At 39.7% G+C, this 15942-nt stretch overlaps 1 protein-coding gene across 4 annotated transcripts in view; it reads left to right on the top strand.

Moving 5' to 3' along the window:
• Positions 1-15942, top strand: part of bcar3 (BCAR3 adaptor protein, NSP family member) — a 76029-nt gene that overhangs the window by 26128 nt on the left and 33959 nt on the right. For 3 of the 4 annotated variants that reach the window (XM_034306689.2, XM_026918933.3, XM_053236514.1), the window contains one exon: positions 10052-10376. In XM_034306689.2, coding sequence (XP_034162580.2) covers positions 10060-10376 — 317 coding nt within the window. In that variant the 5' untranslated portion in view covers positions 10052-10059. Of the gene's footprint in view, positions 1-3839; positions 4086-10051; positions 10377-15942 lie in introns of those variants that run through there. The other variant, XM_026918942.3, reaches the window with a different exon arrangement.

Raw genomic sequence — 15942 nt, 5'->3', positions numbered from 1 at the left:
TAGTGACATGGGAAACATCTGCCAAAATGAAAACTCACCCCTTCATTACACTGTATGAGGATTTGCTTTTGGAATTCAATATGTGACTAGACAAACATTTAATTGGACAAGTTTGTCATTGTAGTGTCCAATAAATCTTCAGGGCCATTAAGAACCCTTCATAATAAAACTGCAATCCTTTTGAGTATCCCCATAAGTCTTCCAAACTTCATACTTCTCCCAAACCATTACCTATACCAGGCCCCTAATTCATTAATTAAATGTACAGATTAGACTGTGATTGTATTTCATTGTGGTATGGTGCTGCAGTGTTTATATTAGATTGCAATGTGATTAGGATATGGTATTTTTAGAAATCCAATGAGGTACTTGACATTTATTTTGGTTTGTTTAAGGCAGCACAGTGCTGTTGAATTCTTGAATCTAATTGGTCAGAATGTGTTGATTCATTTTCTATAACAGCATGGCTTATTTCAGCTGCAGAGTAAATAACAAGTTTACTTTAATGCATTTATTCTTATACATCATTATACATACACATATACATCATTTCTTTAGTAACAGCTCATTCACAGGGGCTTCTATGACAGACATTCCAGATAATCTACCCCTGATAATAAACAAACTAAGAAAACATGTTATTTAACAAAGAAAAACATCCCATTCTTGTTATGGTGAAGCTTTATTTCACATTCATTGAAGGACTCTTGAGTGTCAGTGCTTTGTAACATTCAGAGGTAAATCTGTAACTTTAAGCTTTCCACCGCGGGAGGGTCTTCAGGATGGAGGACTTTGCATTTTGGGGTTTCTCAGTAACAACGTGCTTTTTTTTATTAACGTCAAGAAAGAGAAAAAGGTGAGGGAATGACTGTTTTTGCTGCCACAATGTAAGTGGTAATAGAAACTATACCAGATTAAATGTGCCTATAAATGGTTAAAATGTATGAATTTCTTAATAAATTAAATATTGCAGTCATTGACAAATTGCTGTGGTATGTGCTGTTATTGGAAAATAATCAACAGTGGGGTGGTAACGGCATTTACAACCCCACCGTTAATTATTTTCCAATAACAGCACTCCCCTTAATGTTTTACTCCTTATTCATCCTTTTTCTATATACAGGTCAAGCAATGAGAAAGCAATGTAAGGCAGGTTTTGATTTTTATTTAGACATGTTTATGTTACATAAAACAATGTAAAGCAGTTGCACTGCGTGTCACACTTATCAGTTTGAATGTGGTACAGATCCCTTTCTATAGTTATACCACTGAGTTTAGAGTTTAGTGAGGACAGTGAGAGGGAAGTGTCCCGTCCCCCTCCCTCATGCTGGAATACATTGCTGAGGGGCTTACAGGTGGACCGGCCAGGCGCTCTGGCTCTGGGTTCAGGTGCCTGAGGAGATGCAGTTTATCAGATTAAAGCATAGAATGGGAGAGAGAGAAATATCTGTACTCTGTCACTGACAGGCAGGGAGCAACAGGATAACAGCCGCAGTGAGTGACTCATCATCTCAACTCCCTCTCTTCATAATATACATCCCTCATAGTGGGTGTTATGGTAGAAATGTGAATTTTGTTTTAAATGCATGCAGTCACAGCAGTAGATTGATATTATCTTTGCTATCATTCAGCTGCATCTGTATCAGATACTAATCTCTATTTTCACAAACGTGTCTCCACCTGACTGATGAAAATGAGTTATGGGACTTCACAGAGTCGAGGCTGCTCTATGCAGTAACATAAGAAGATTCATCTATATCCAGATGTTGTTTTCAGTCTGACGTTGTCCGCCATGTATGCTACATCTAGTAATGAGTGTGTTTGGTGCTACTGTTACACCTAAGGCAGGAGTTCTCAAGGTTTTCGTAGCTAGGGACTCATTTAACTGTAAAATAAGTTACACAGATATGTACAATAGAATTTTGGCTATGTATTGGAACCATAAAGATTTTTTCTTCCATGCTGATAATATTTATAGGCTATTTGTTTTTGAGTTATTGAGGTTTGGATTAAATCCATTCATTCAATTGACCAGTGACCAAATAACTATAATAGAGTTATATATCTATAACTCAGCGATATTCATGCTCAACATGAATAGGAATTAAAGTAAAAAAAACATATCTCAATAAATAAAAGAGGGCATTCCTTAGATCAGAGATTCCCAACATTAGTGCAACCCAAATCAGGCCGGTGTGTGGGAGGTGGAGGAGGGAGCAGGACCAGGGTCATGGGGGCATTTGTAAATGTAGCCACAATTACTGTGATAATGTGATTGATTATGATTTATTGGTGGAGATAGTGAGAGTCATAGAGCACCCATCCATACACTCTTTTTTTAAAAAAAAAGGTTAAATCTAGAAGTGGCCTTTGGTTTATACCCTTAAAGGTTCTATGTAGAATATACAACACGATATTTCCCATTAAATGTTTTTTAAAGCGATATGATCATGATGGTGTGTTATACTGTTGCACTATAATGCACATAGCTAGCAGCTAGCCAGAATAAGTTTAAAAGCAAGCATGCAAGTTTGTGTTTTTTGTGCGTGTTGTCCAGATGTCTCATTCAATATGTTTTTGCTTTACTTTGTTAAACATCAAGTATTTACCCCCTCTGTGACAAGCCTAATGTCCTTAATGTGAGCATATACCAAACAACCTCTTGGCCTGGTGGTTGGGAACCTCTGCTTTAGACCACCAAAGTCAAGCAAATGATTTTTGCGACCTAACTCCTGATAGACTCATGAACATACTGTAGATGTATCACTTTAGCAGGGTAAATAGTAAATTCCACTTTTAGTGGTTAAATATTATACAGTAGATGTTGATATGGTAAATATCACAACACTTGAAGGGAATTTCATGATACATATGATGTATCTTTCACTTTAGATTTTCTAACAGTGTAAGAGAAATTATATACCTTTCAAAAAACATTTCAATAAATTTTTAATTAATAAAAGGAAAAGGAAGAAAAATAAAAAAACCAGTAACAATGGAGGTGGTTAATGTTATGTAGTACTGAAAATACCTGGAGATATCTGAGAAAAGCATATGATGTATAACAATATTAATACATCTTCTAGTAAATGTCATCACTACACTCGTGCCAATGTCTCTGTCATACGAATGAACTGAACTAATGTGAATCTCTCAAACACACTTAGTTTGCCAATCCTGTGTTCCCAAAGCAGATGGAAGAAAACTAGCCTTTAACTCAACTAACTGGAATAACTAAAGAACGTTAATTGACTAGTATAGATAACAAATTTCTAGCTTGGTCTTTAGGACCTCACAAGAAGTGAGAGGCAGAAAAGTAGAGTACCTGCAGCTCTACTCCTCCTCCTTCTGTCCACTCATCTAATTCAGACTACTATAGGCAGGAAGGGCTGCTCGTAGCTCTGTTTGTTATCATCCTACAGACAATGAGGAAGAATCTGAGGACAAAGAGAGGGGAAAGTGTGCTTTCCACAGACAACAAGAGAACGCAATCTGCACCCCCACTCCTCCTGCTCTTTATTAGCTCAAATTCAGTCACTCAGGCACTTTGGCTTTACTCTGGATTGAAATAGGTAGTAGAAATGAAACAATTTGTTAATCAGAGGCAAATTCCATGCTTAGCAGAAGCTGTGCTGCAATGACTGCGTAGTTACGCACAACTGAAGGTTATGTTTGAGGCCACTAATGTGACGACACACACAAACACACATACCGAGTGATAGAGGCTGGGGGCAGGGGCTGGCCAAGCTGACTGGGCGTGAGACACGACTCCTCAAGTTCTGCCCAGCGTAGAGGGTGTGTCTGGGAAATCCTAAATCACTCCCCTGAGGGGGAACACAGGGAGAGAGAGAGAGGGAGAGAGAGATCGTAAGACTCCTAAAGAGAAAATCACTGGCACAGCTCATAGTGTGAGGCCAGCGGCAGCGGAACAGGAGTGTTTGTAGGGAAGGTGAAAGCTGTTGCTGTGTTCATTAGTCTTGTCAGAGAGAGTTTTGCACTAGTCCAGAATGCTTGCTATAGAGCTGTGACGGGGAAAAATATACATCTGTCTGTTTACTAGGATACTCCAATTTACTCTCAGACAGGTAAGCTTCAGAGTTTCAAATCAAATGATTTGGATGTTTCAGTTATATTACGGATCCGTTTAAATTCAGCTACATGTGGATTAACTCTAGACAGATAAACAGGTATAAAACATAAAACCCATTTCTGAGTGTTGCTATGTTGTAATGGCCAGTTTGTGTCTTTGTATGGATTTATGAATGTCCAAGAGTCAGTGGCTGCAGAGTGTGTGTGTGTGTGTCTGTGTGTGTGCACTCCAGACGACCAGACTGGCAGACACCACTGCGAGTTTTATTAACTTTGTGACGGATATGCCTCCCATCTTTTGGCTCTGCTCATGCCCTGAATGCGACACTGTGGGACGCATCACTGCAGCAAGGGGGGGGGGCGGCAGAGATGCCCATGTCCTCTCACAAAACCCTGCTAAACACTTCTCAACAAAAACAAGGATTCATGAATTGTATCTTCTCTATCATTTAGCGGTAAAGATGCCAAACACAATGCAGTGTTTGTAAATGGCAGTAACTTGTCAAAACTTGCTGTTGAAGACTTTGGAATTATGCTGAAGGAAGGAAGGGGGGGTCTGCTTGCTTTTGCTTTATCGTAGTTTGTCCCAGCATTTGTTCATTTGTGGTGTGGTTACAGGTTATGTAGTGATGAGCAAACAGGCGTGTCATGTGTGAGCTCAGCATGCAAAATGACTACTTTTAGCAAGGGAAGTGTGATGTGTTCACAGCTCTGTCTGTGTTTTTGCACTTCCTCAACTAATAAGAGTAGGTGAACAGAGACTCCACAGAAGCAGACTATAAGGACATTAAGCTGTGATTTGTGGCCATCAGCACTGTGGCTCTGTATTATAGGCAGGAAAAGCTGAATAGAGAAAGTGTCATGACTGGGGTGGAGAAAGCATGTTGATGTATTGCTGCCCATATGGTCAGTTCTGTGTGTGAAGAAGAGCAGTGGGCTGCGGTGGACACTTAGAACATTCAGCTTCTGTCTGTTGTTGATTTGCAGCTCTTGTGGAATTTAGGATTTATAGATTTCATTCCTATGGTGTTGTCTATAGTGATGTCTATGATGATGTTTATGGTGATATCAATGCCAATGTCTATATCACTGTCTATGTCTTTCTCAATATATATTGTGATGTCTATGCCAATTTTTATAGCAGTGACTGTGGTGATATATATTGTGATATCTATGGCGAGATGTTATCAGTCTAAAAGAGCAAGCAAAAGTAGAATAGAATGATGTCAAAGTGGACTATAGAATTAGAATATGGCAGCAGTACATGGAGTCTGAAAAGGGCCAAAAAGTATTTTAAGCAAGTTACTTAACATGAGACTTACAATTATATTGTTAGTCACTCTAACAATGATTGGAGTAGATAAATTAAACATGTTACCTGATTGGACAGGTTTTCCATCAGTCGCTTTGACAGCAAAATATGGTCTAAAATCTGTAAGTCTAATAAGTTTATATAAATAAAAAGTGGATTGGCAATTTTCTGTTACAGAGAGAGACATTTTTATATTTCACACACACACACACACACACACAGAATATTATTTGTATAAAACTGTTTCATATTTGTTTTCCAGCACATTTGTAGTTTTACAAGCACAAAACTTTCTGACCCTTTTTGCATACCAGTGTGGAAGCTCCAGAGCTAACATACTGAAATAGAAGGATGTAAGTTCAAACCTAAAAAGGCTGCCAGAGAACCATAGGTCTTGTAATAAAATTAATAAAATTAGTGGACAAACTTCTGGATAAAAGGTGTTGCACAAAAAAACTAATATGTTAGAATAAATTTCCAATCATCTATTAGAATCAACCTCTAGTGAGAAGCATTAACTTTGCTCTTATGGATTTGATCTTCTGTTTGTTCTGTCTGAACTCCACTGTTTCACTCTTTCAGGCTGTCTTGCTTGATGCATGGCTCTGGCCTGAGAGCTCTTTAAACCCACACACTCACCCGGGCTTTTGTCCCTAGTGAGCAGTTTTGAATTAATTAAAGGAGAACTGCATTATTCACGAGATTCCCACCAGCTCCCGTGGGGGGTAGATGGGCCATGAGAGGACAGAGATTAAGAATGGTGAGCTTGTTGTTTTGGAATACACTGAATTTTCCCTTCCTTCATGTATTTAACCTTTTGGCGTATGTGCCTCAGTGTTTGTCAATGTCTCTGTGTTCTCTGAAAGCTGTTTATGCTGTAAAGACATTTCTGATCTGTGTGAGGTGCGTAATGTGACCTAGTCATGGTCTGTTATTGTTGCTAATCCAATTCCTGCATGAGCGGATAATACTAGCATACTCGTTTCCAACTAATCTCTATAAGGAAACTTAGAATAGAAACAGACTGGCTTATTAGAAAAGGCCAGTCAAGACACAGGTCAAGACAGGGGGTCATTTTAACAGTGAACTGTAAAATAAGAGCCAGTTTCAATAGTGATTACAGTGATGATTCCTCTATAAATGCAAATGCACTAAGATGACAGTGTATGAGTGACAGAGAAGTGACCTGTGTAAGTCTCTGTTTGTGTGTGTTTGTGTGCGTGTGTGTGCACGCATAGCATGGAGGATGATGTCAGGAACAAACAGCTGCCTTTGAAAGGCTGAAAAGTGAGAGCAAAATAGAGCCATAGGGAGAGGAAGGAATGGAGTGATAGAGATTTACTTCAAAAGCAAATACTGTAGTTGATGTGAAGCTGTATGTATGAGTATAAGACGTGCAGAAATTACGTTCGGGGGAAGAAGGATAACGGCCTTAGAAGGATTAACTGAGAATGTTTTGTCCTTTATTTTGCTTTATTCATGATCCCTGATGAACAGAGAAATTTATCAGTTACCTGGTAAACTCTCAATCTGAGATGCTCCATCTACAACTACAACTACAACTTTTGTACATTTGCACTCGCATCTAAGATATGCTTACTCATGTAAAATACTCTAATGACATAACATTTCCTTAGTTGAAAGTCAGAAATGATCAAGATAAGACATTAAAAAACGATTGTCACATTTTTCACGAAACTGGGGCCATTCTTTAAAAAAAGTTAACAGCATCACATCTTTAAACGTTACTGGAGAGTTTTGCTTGAAAAAGTTAGTGCTGACTACCACGGTTGGCCGTTTGCAATCGCACATTTAGTGATGAAAAGTACCAAACATTAAGAGTACCATGCTCTCAGGACTAGTTAACTGATTAGTTGGTGTAATTCTGAGCTGCATTCCGTTAGAGCCAACAGCTGTCTCTCTACCACACACAGTGAGGAGCTCCTCTGGGCAGCGCCATCTCAGATACCAGCCTGTGGTTATATAAAGCATGGTGCTTGACCCACACTGCATTCCAGTGGAGAAAAAAAAGCTTAATTACTGTATGTTTCAGGCATGCAGGGCACTCAGTGTGTATGCAGGGCACTCAGTGTGTGTGCTGCTTGCAATAGGAATGTGTTGGTAGAGCAGGTAAGGTAGTGTTTTGGAAAAAAGATTAAGAGCCAGTACTCATTCTTGATGTTTATGAACACTGACATGGTGTTTCAGTCACACTGAGATGATCCCTGATAAGTAGGTGTGAGGGCATGAGCTATCCTGTTGCTCACCTCCTCTTGTCACAATCCTGATCATGCTGGATTGAATGAGTAATACAGCATGGCTCTGACTCACATAGCCATCATATCCAGGAACACATAGAAGATATGAAAGATTTTTGCTGTTGCTATCTTCCTGCTATTGCAAAATCGCAATCTCACAGTATACTATTTCTTTAGCGTAAGTTTTTTTTTTTTTTTTTTTACTAAACTGAGCTCAGAAGTTGTCTGTTTCTTCTTTAATGCCAACTGATTATGTAGATGGCACATGAACCTACGTGATTGCTGCTCAGCCGTATGACATCGTGTGCATGGAAAAAGAGATAATAATACTGCAGGGGATTTCTAACCAGCCATAATCATAAGGGATCACTCACAAGGGTCTGTGGATGTTACCATACGCTACCTGAGCCATACCACATGAAAAGCAGTAGGAGTGAATGGGGTGTAGCATTTCAAGGCTCTGGACACTCCAGGTGCTCCAGGTGCGGCAGTCTGCTGTGTAAACACACAGCTCAGGTCCTGAGAGTGTGTATAGGGTCCCTGATCAAACTCAAGACCTCCGGTGAGGATTTAGTGATTAAACATATGGTAGGATACATGGCAAGCTAAGAAAAAAGTCATTTGTAACAGGAAGAGCTTCAGGAGAGTGAACAGAAGAGGTTAATAAGAGAAGTAAGGATGATCTAGTGTGCAGGTTCAGACAAAAGAATTAATGGGCTCATCCTGTTTCACTCACTGTCAGTAATAATCTCATAATTATTTATGATGGGAAAAAAAATAGCCAGCAAGATGAAAGGTGTTAGAGTGTTGCATGGGAGCAGGGGAATAACAGCACTGGTGGAACGAACTGGTGTAATGTCAGCCTGGAATCTGCCTTTGGTTGGAATGAGATCATGACTTAACGTCAGAGCTTTAAGAGAAAAACTGTCACGGTCTGAGATTGAGTTTCAAACACACATCACAAAGGGACAAAGGGTCGTGTGGCAGCAGTGTTTGTGTGTGCATATGTGTAGAGTGAGCAGAGCACTTGAACGGGGTCAATATGCACAAAGACACAACTTGGGTCTAGGGCAGTGAAATCACAGTTGGCCACATATCAATCAGAGGCTACTAAATCAAATCATAATCATATCGTATCGTAACAGATTCACCGGTATTGTCAAATATAAAATCGTATCGTATCATATCATATCATAGCATCTTCGGTGGTATTGTCAAATATTGAATCGTTGTCTTAAGAATCAAAATCATATCGTTTCACGTGAGGTGTAAAACCCCTAGTATGTTACGTGCTGTATGTTGATTTGCCAAAATAGGCCAATCACAGTGAGTTATTCAGATGCAGCTTGTGAGTCACACTTGTTTGTATGTTAATTACAGCTATAGGCCAATCACACTGAATTATTCAAATGATTCTTTGACATGGTGCAAATAATCAGTGAACTGCATGTAAAATTAAAGAAAGTTTTTTCAACCAAAGAAACACACCAGGTACACATTTCACATCTCAGTGTTGCTGCATTGTAGTCCCTTTAATATTTTAGTGCAGAGATTCTCAGGAAAGATGTAGATATACAGAGAGTGAAAAAGTAGAAGTGAAAATGACTTTACATGAGATGTTTATGTACAAAATTTACAGCGATTGCATTTTAATTGCAAGCACTTAGGCAAATAGCATGAATCTGATCAGATTAGCTCTACTTTTTTTTTTACAAGACAAACAAGCCCTGAGTGTGTATTGTGAATCCTAGTAAATACATACATGAGTAAGGCAGTTGTGGTTGGACATGTGAGAACAAGTGCAGAGATGTTATCACACAGTGACTGTGGATCTGCAAGTAAATGTGTCTGTCTCATGTGTAATGTTAAGTGCAAAGAGGCCTCACTTTTATGTCCAATTAGTGGTCCCAAAGGCAGGCTCTGGAATGCTGGGTAAACAGTTTTTGGAAAAAATGTGCTGGTCATATGGTCTGGAAGTTCCTTTCTAACCAGCCATATTCCTCAGCCTCTCAAAGCTCTGTAACAGGAGAAAAGAATAATTTGTACATTTGCCTCCTATTTTTTGCTTTGGTGAACAAAACACAGCACCAGTGTGGTCTTATTGTGATACACACAAGATATGCTTATCCATCAACACTATACTACCTGTTATACTTCCTGCTAAATGCCAGTAGGAATTACCCCCAACACCGAGACGGCTTAGTCATGTTTTTCCAACAGAGCCACAAAAGCCAGACTTTCCTCAGATAACTCATTATATTCCAACCCATGCAGGAAATATAAAGTAGATGCATCTGATTGCGGGTACAGACTGACAAAGGTCTAAGCCTGACTGGAATAAATCAGGACTTGTTTTTATGTGATGTAATGTTCTCTTCAATGTCTTCCACAGAATTGAGAATGATGGCCGAAGGGAAGTTCGCCAGCCTGCCCAGGAACATGCACATGGGTCGCCAGTGCACACTGGCCTCCTCCATGGACCTGCTGAGCTCCAGGATGACAGAGGTGCCTTCCACCAGCTATCATGGAATCTCTATTCATGGTACCCTGCCCCGAAAAAAGAAGGGAGGTGCTGCCGCCCATTCTAGGACATGGGAGATGTGCGGGTCACTGCCACACCCCACGCGCCTCCGCCTGCCTGCTTCACCCCTCATACACAACATCATAGAGGAGAACCAGCCTTTTCAGATGTGGAGGGAGGACTACACAGTACACAGGTATCAGCAACATGCAACAACAAGGGATCCATCCATTCATACATATTGTATCTTTCTGACAAAACAAAATCAACAAATTTGAAAGCTAACGTCATAGGGTACAAGTTTCATTATAACGCAAGCACAAATACAATGTAAAGGACTGCAGCATATGGATATATAAGTGTGTCTGTTTGTGTGTGTAAGAAATATTCTTGGTATTTTTGTGACTTGGAAAAAGGAATGGAGTTAGAATGAATACATTATCAGTAGGTGAGTTTGGTTGTGCTGGTGCAAAGGCATACAATTTCCAAACAAACTGACCTCCTCTCATTACATTTACAAACTGAGTGTGTATCAGCCGTTGCTGTGACCTATTATTAATAACATACAATTAGATTTCATTAATCTAATATTACAAAAACTACTCAGTCGATGTACAGACTAGTGACAAGTTAAAGTAAAAACAGTGGCTCTGTTTTCCTGTCAGAGGCATGTACTTATTTTGCTGGCATGGTTTGGGTCCACTTTTTAGAGGGACACGGCACTGCAAATCAATACAGTGCTCTTCTGATCACCTTTATCCTATGATGAAACATTTCTATTATCTACTGTTGGGAGTGGTCTCTGCCAGGATGACCCGGCCCCCATCCATGAGGGTTCATTGAAAGATTTGAGTAATTCAAATAATGTAAATCATATGCTATGGCCTTCACAGTCTCCAGATGAACCCAAATGACCACTATGGGAGATTTTAGAGTGATCTGTTAGACAGCACTCTCCACCACCATCTTCAAAACACCAACCGAGGAAATTTCTTCTGGAAGAATGGTGTTTATCTCCTCACCCAGTGGTTGAATGAGCCTGTATATGTTGAAGTGGGCGACAAAAATACTGTGTTCATTTACAAAACCAAGCTGTAGGAAATCACACATCTTTTAAACCTGTGTTTGAAGTCAGAAAAATGCCAGTTTGGCACTGTGTTTGGACTAACTAGGCTCAATAAGCACTAGCAATTTTAGACCAAAGCAGGTTTAAAAATACCACTTTGCCGGCAAATTCTGAAATCATATCCCAGGTTGTGCTACTCCACCACAAAAATTACAACTAGAAGAGAATGGGAAAACCCAAGCAAATTAGAAACACGCCTGTGTTATACCACTAAATTAAGTTTGCGCCTGTACACAAATAGAAGCCTAAGGCTGTTAAGTGACACAGTGCACTGGAGTTGGCAGACTGTAGGATTTCTATTCTTTCCTCTCCTCAAGCATGATCTCAATTAGGGGAACTGGTAAGTTTATTTAGTATGCAGCTGCTGATACATAAAAAGTCAGTTACAAGAATTTGGCCTACTGCATTTGTAAGAAAGTAAATAAGCAACTGTAAGCAAGTATAAGTGTCTTTGTGTAGTGCAAAAGGAAGATATAGGGATAGGTTAACTAGCCCAAATGGACTGCATCTTAACCTTTATAGCCATTATATCAAATAAGAGTAAACCTGCTGGATTTCATCTGAATGAAGTTCATACAAATTCTCTTGGATTTGCAATTGGGATTACCCAGCATCCATCACATGAGGTGACTGCATAACAGCCACCTTACAGGCCTGAATCACTGGCCATAGATTTTTCTATGAATCCTGAATTTTTGCAGTTAACAAGCAAATGTTGCCTCTTGCATTGGAAAAGTATTTTTCCTGCTTCTACATGCAGCATTAATCCAGCGTGCAAATCCAGAGAACGTGGCAATCATAAAATGATAGATGCTTTCATTAAAAAGTCGAGTCTATAAAGGCTTAATTATATTTGGATATGCCACAATATCAAGATGCCTTTTTTATGTATAAATTCATTTTTCAGTAATATGATAATATCACTATGTATGACACAGGGTCCCTTGAGGATTAGTGGTTAAGCCACAGCACTCTCGCTAATGCCTGGGTTCAATTCCCAGCCAGGGAACCAACCCCAGCCACTCAGTGCCGGTCCCAGGTCCGGATTAAAAATTGGGGAGGGTTGCATCAGGGAGGGCATCCGGTGTAAAACTGTGCCAAATCAAATACGTGGACCAATGATCTGCTGTGGCTACCCCTACCAGGGGCAGCCGAACGAGCAACAACAACAACAACTGTGTATGACACAAATCTGGGTGAAAATGCATGCTTCCTACATTCAGTCATAAAGAAAACATGGAGATTTATCACAGATACTCTCAGAAAATAATACAATTTTATTGTAATACAATAATACTAGTATCCACAAAACTCTCACAGATCAGGACATTTCAGCTATAGGTACACTATATGCTATGCTAAAAGTAGCTAAAAAGCCAAACAGTTGCATGAATTTGTATAAAAAGTCTCTGCACCCTGTAGCATTACATTTTCCCTTCACTGGAACAAGGGGGGAGGGTGCCTTATTTAGCACGTTTGCCAGCACAGGCCCTGTGTGTGCAGAGCTTGCATGTTCTCTCTGTGCTTCAGGGGCTTCCATCGGGTACCCCAGTTTCCTCCCCAGTCCGTGGGTGTCTGTGCACTATGATGGGTTGGCACCCCATCCAGGGTGTCCCCCGCCTTGCGTTCCATGTCCCCTGGGATAGGCTTCAGGCTCCCCGTGACCCTGTGTAGGATACGCATTTACATTTATGGCATTTGGCAGACGCCCTTATCCAGAGCGAATTACAATTATCTCATTTACACAACTAAGCAGCTGAGGGTTAAGGGCCCTTAACCTTAAGACCAGCAGTGGCAGCTTGGTGGTGCTGGGATTTGAACTCTCAACCTTCTGATCAGAAGTCCAACGTCTTAACCACTGAGCTACCACTACCACCTATATGCAGTAGAGAAGATGGATGGATGGATGGATGGATGGATGGATGGATGGATGGATGGATGGATGGATGGATGGAAGGAAGGAAGGAAGGAAGGAAGGAAGGAAGGAAGGAAGGATGGAAGGAACCAAGCAGCCCAAACCCTGTGAGGTCCATAAAGACATGGTTTGTCAAGGTTGGTGTGGAAGAACTCAAGTGGCCCTGACCTCAAACCCACTGAACACCTTTGGGATGAACTGGAACGCTGACTGCACCCCAGGCCTCCTCACACAACATCAATACCTGACCTCACTAATGCTTTCTTTGCTGAATGGGCAGAAATTCACCTTCAAAAATCTAGTGGAAGGCCTTCTGAGAAGAGTGGAGGTTCTTATAATAACAGGGGGGGGGACAACTTTGGAATGGAACAGATGGACATGTGGGTGTGATGGTCCGGTGTCCACAAACATTTGGCCATATAGTGTAGCTATCAATAGCTATAGAAACAAACAAACAAGCATATAAACAAACAAACCTCAGAGCCTGGTCCTCATTCTGATATCAAAATGTGTTCCCTTCTGCTTATACTGTCTCTGACTGTCCTTTATAACACAGAATCACATCATACTGCTGGCTCCAGGTGGACATACACACAGTCACCCCGTAAAATCATGACCTGCTTACTGTCTGCTTACTGTCTGTACACTCTTAATGTGTGAAAGTGGAAAATCTCTTTCACGTTCCTTATTGCTCTTTATTTTAATTGGGAAATGTGGTGAATAATTGGTTAAACTTATGTTTGTCAGCTGTGGTAAATTTGGAAAAACTGCTGTGGCAGTGAGGACATTCCTGCTGTAATGATGCCAGAGACCAGAGTTAAACAGAGAGCATGAACTCGAACCTGCCACCTCTTCCAGCTGCTGCTCTTCCTGTAACAGTAATAAATACAAGTGAATGACACATGGTGTTGTCAGAGTGGGCCAACCTCTTCAGCCTGCTTTACTATGTAATTATGTTTGACACATCCTCCCCTTCACCACTGAAATGCTGCTCAAAACAATACATTCCTGACACATCAGTTTAATTACTGATGTACAGCTGGCTCAGATAACTGCTTTAAAAAAAGACATTAAAGCAACAGTCACAAATAAAGACGAGTTTCTGAATTGCTTAGCCTGAAAACCTGAGTTCTTTACCACCAATTCTCTCCTTGTAATAATCGCTTTCTTAATATTAACCACTTAATATTTCAGCTTATTATTCAGTTATTCATCTTGAAGCATATAATTCTGTACATTATTAAGCAACTAAGGTGAAGCTATATACAAGAGTGAGGACTAAGACCATGTCCTGGGCATTTAAGGGGTTAAGGGGTTTTGTATTTCAATCAGTTAGAATTGGTCAGTAAACCACAAATCTATAATAATAATAATAATAATAATAATAATAATAATAGAAAAGCTGTTAAAATGTTGTTAATGTTATTTTTAAAAATGACACTTTTTTAAACAGCACTTTGGGCTAAACAAAAATAAACAAACAACAACAACAATAATAATAGTTTTGTTATTATTATTATTATTATTATTAGTAGTAGTAGTAGTAGTAGTAGTAGTAGCAGTAGCAGCAGTAGTAGTAGTAGTAGTATGTCTTCACTGTCTTGCTTTAAAAAAAAATCACAAAGGTCTTCTCTTCTCTCACCTGTTACTCTCTGACCGTGTTTTTATTCCGTTCTCATCTCACTGTGTCTCTGTCCTCTTGTCCCTGTCTGAGTGCTACACCTTCAGACTTGTGTGTCTCATCGCTACTGATATTATCACAATGTACCAACAAAGCTGCACTGTTTCCATTTGTCCTCTGTTTAACCAGGTCGCCTTTCTCTGATAACATCTGTGCCTCACAAGAAGAGACCTGGCTGGAGCAGCAATGCTCTTGACAAAACTAGAAAACATTTACTGAACAGGCTTCAAAAGCAGCACAACAGCATGATAGGGGCAAACCTTATTGCTTCATTCTTAATTTTAACTCAATTTCTTCTACTTCATACTATTTTTATATTTATTTTTTCCTTACAGGTGACATATTGCATTAACATTCGTTGAAATGGTAGAGATAGTGCTTGTGGGTATTTCTTGGTACTCTCATTGGTTCCTGACTTTTTTCTGGACACCCTGTATTTTTATATGAGGAGCTACATTCACAGAGGGCATGTCAACACAAGTCCACAACAGTTTCATTCCTGACCATCCAGCAGCCATCAAAAGTTTTTCTAAAACAAACAAGACACTTGCAGGCAGCTGGATTGATATGGCTGTTTTTATTGCATAGAGCAATATCACACCAAACTGAGATACCTATGAAGTTGAAGCAAAAAGGCTTGGCACAAGTAACATTTATTATGTTGATTATTCTGTTCCAAAGCACAGTAAAGTAACACCACACCTTACCACACCCGAATAACGCCCCTGAATTATCAAGTATATAATTATATAACAACTCTGGTGTTACATAAGGAATAAAACATGGCAATATGCCAATCATTAGATTGTTTAAAATTTAACAACAACTCATTGTACTTTTTTAACCATTTATAGTTACGTTCATGGAACAAGTGAGAAAAATGTTAGCTCCTGTTACTTACATTATAACAGCTATGAACAGTCGTTCCCTCAACAGTCTCTCTTTTTTGCTCTACCTTTGAACCTTACAGTGTTAACACTGGAGACTCCTTCTAAAAATTTTAAATAAACACCACCTTACTAAAAGCTTCACCATATCAA

Source organism: Pangasianodon hypophthalmus, chromosome 8 (assembly GCF_027358585.1).
Source record: "Pangasianodon hypophthalmus isolate fPanHyp1 chromosome 8, fPanHyp1.pri, whole genome shotgun sequence".
Lineage (NCBI taxonomy): Eukaryota > Metazoa > Chordata > Actinopteri > Siluriformes > Pangasiidae > Pangasianodon > Pangasianodon hypophthalmus.
This window is presented reverse-complemented; position numbering and strand designations above follow the sequence as displayed.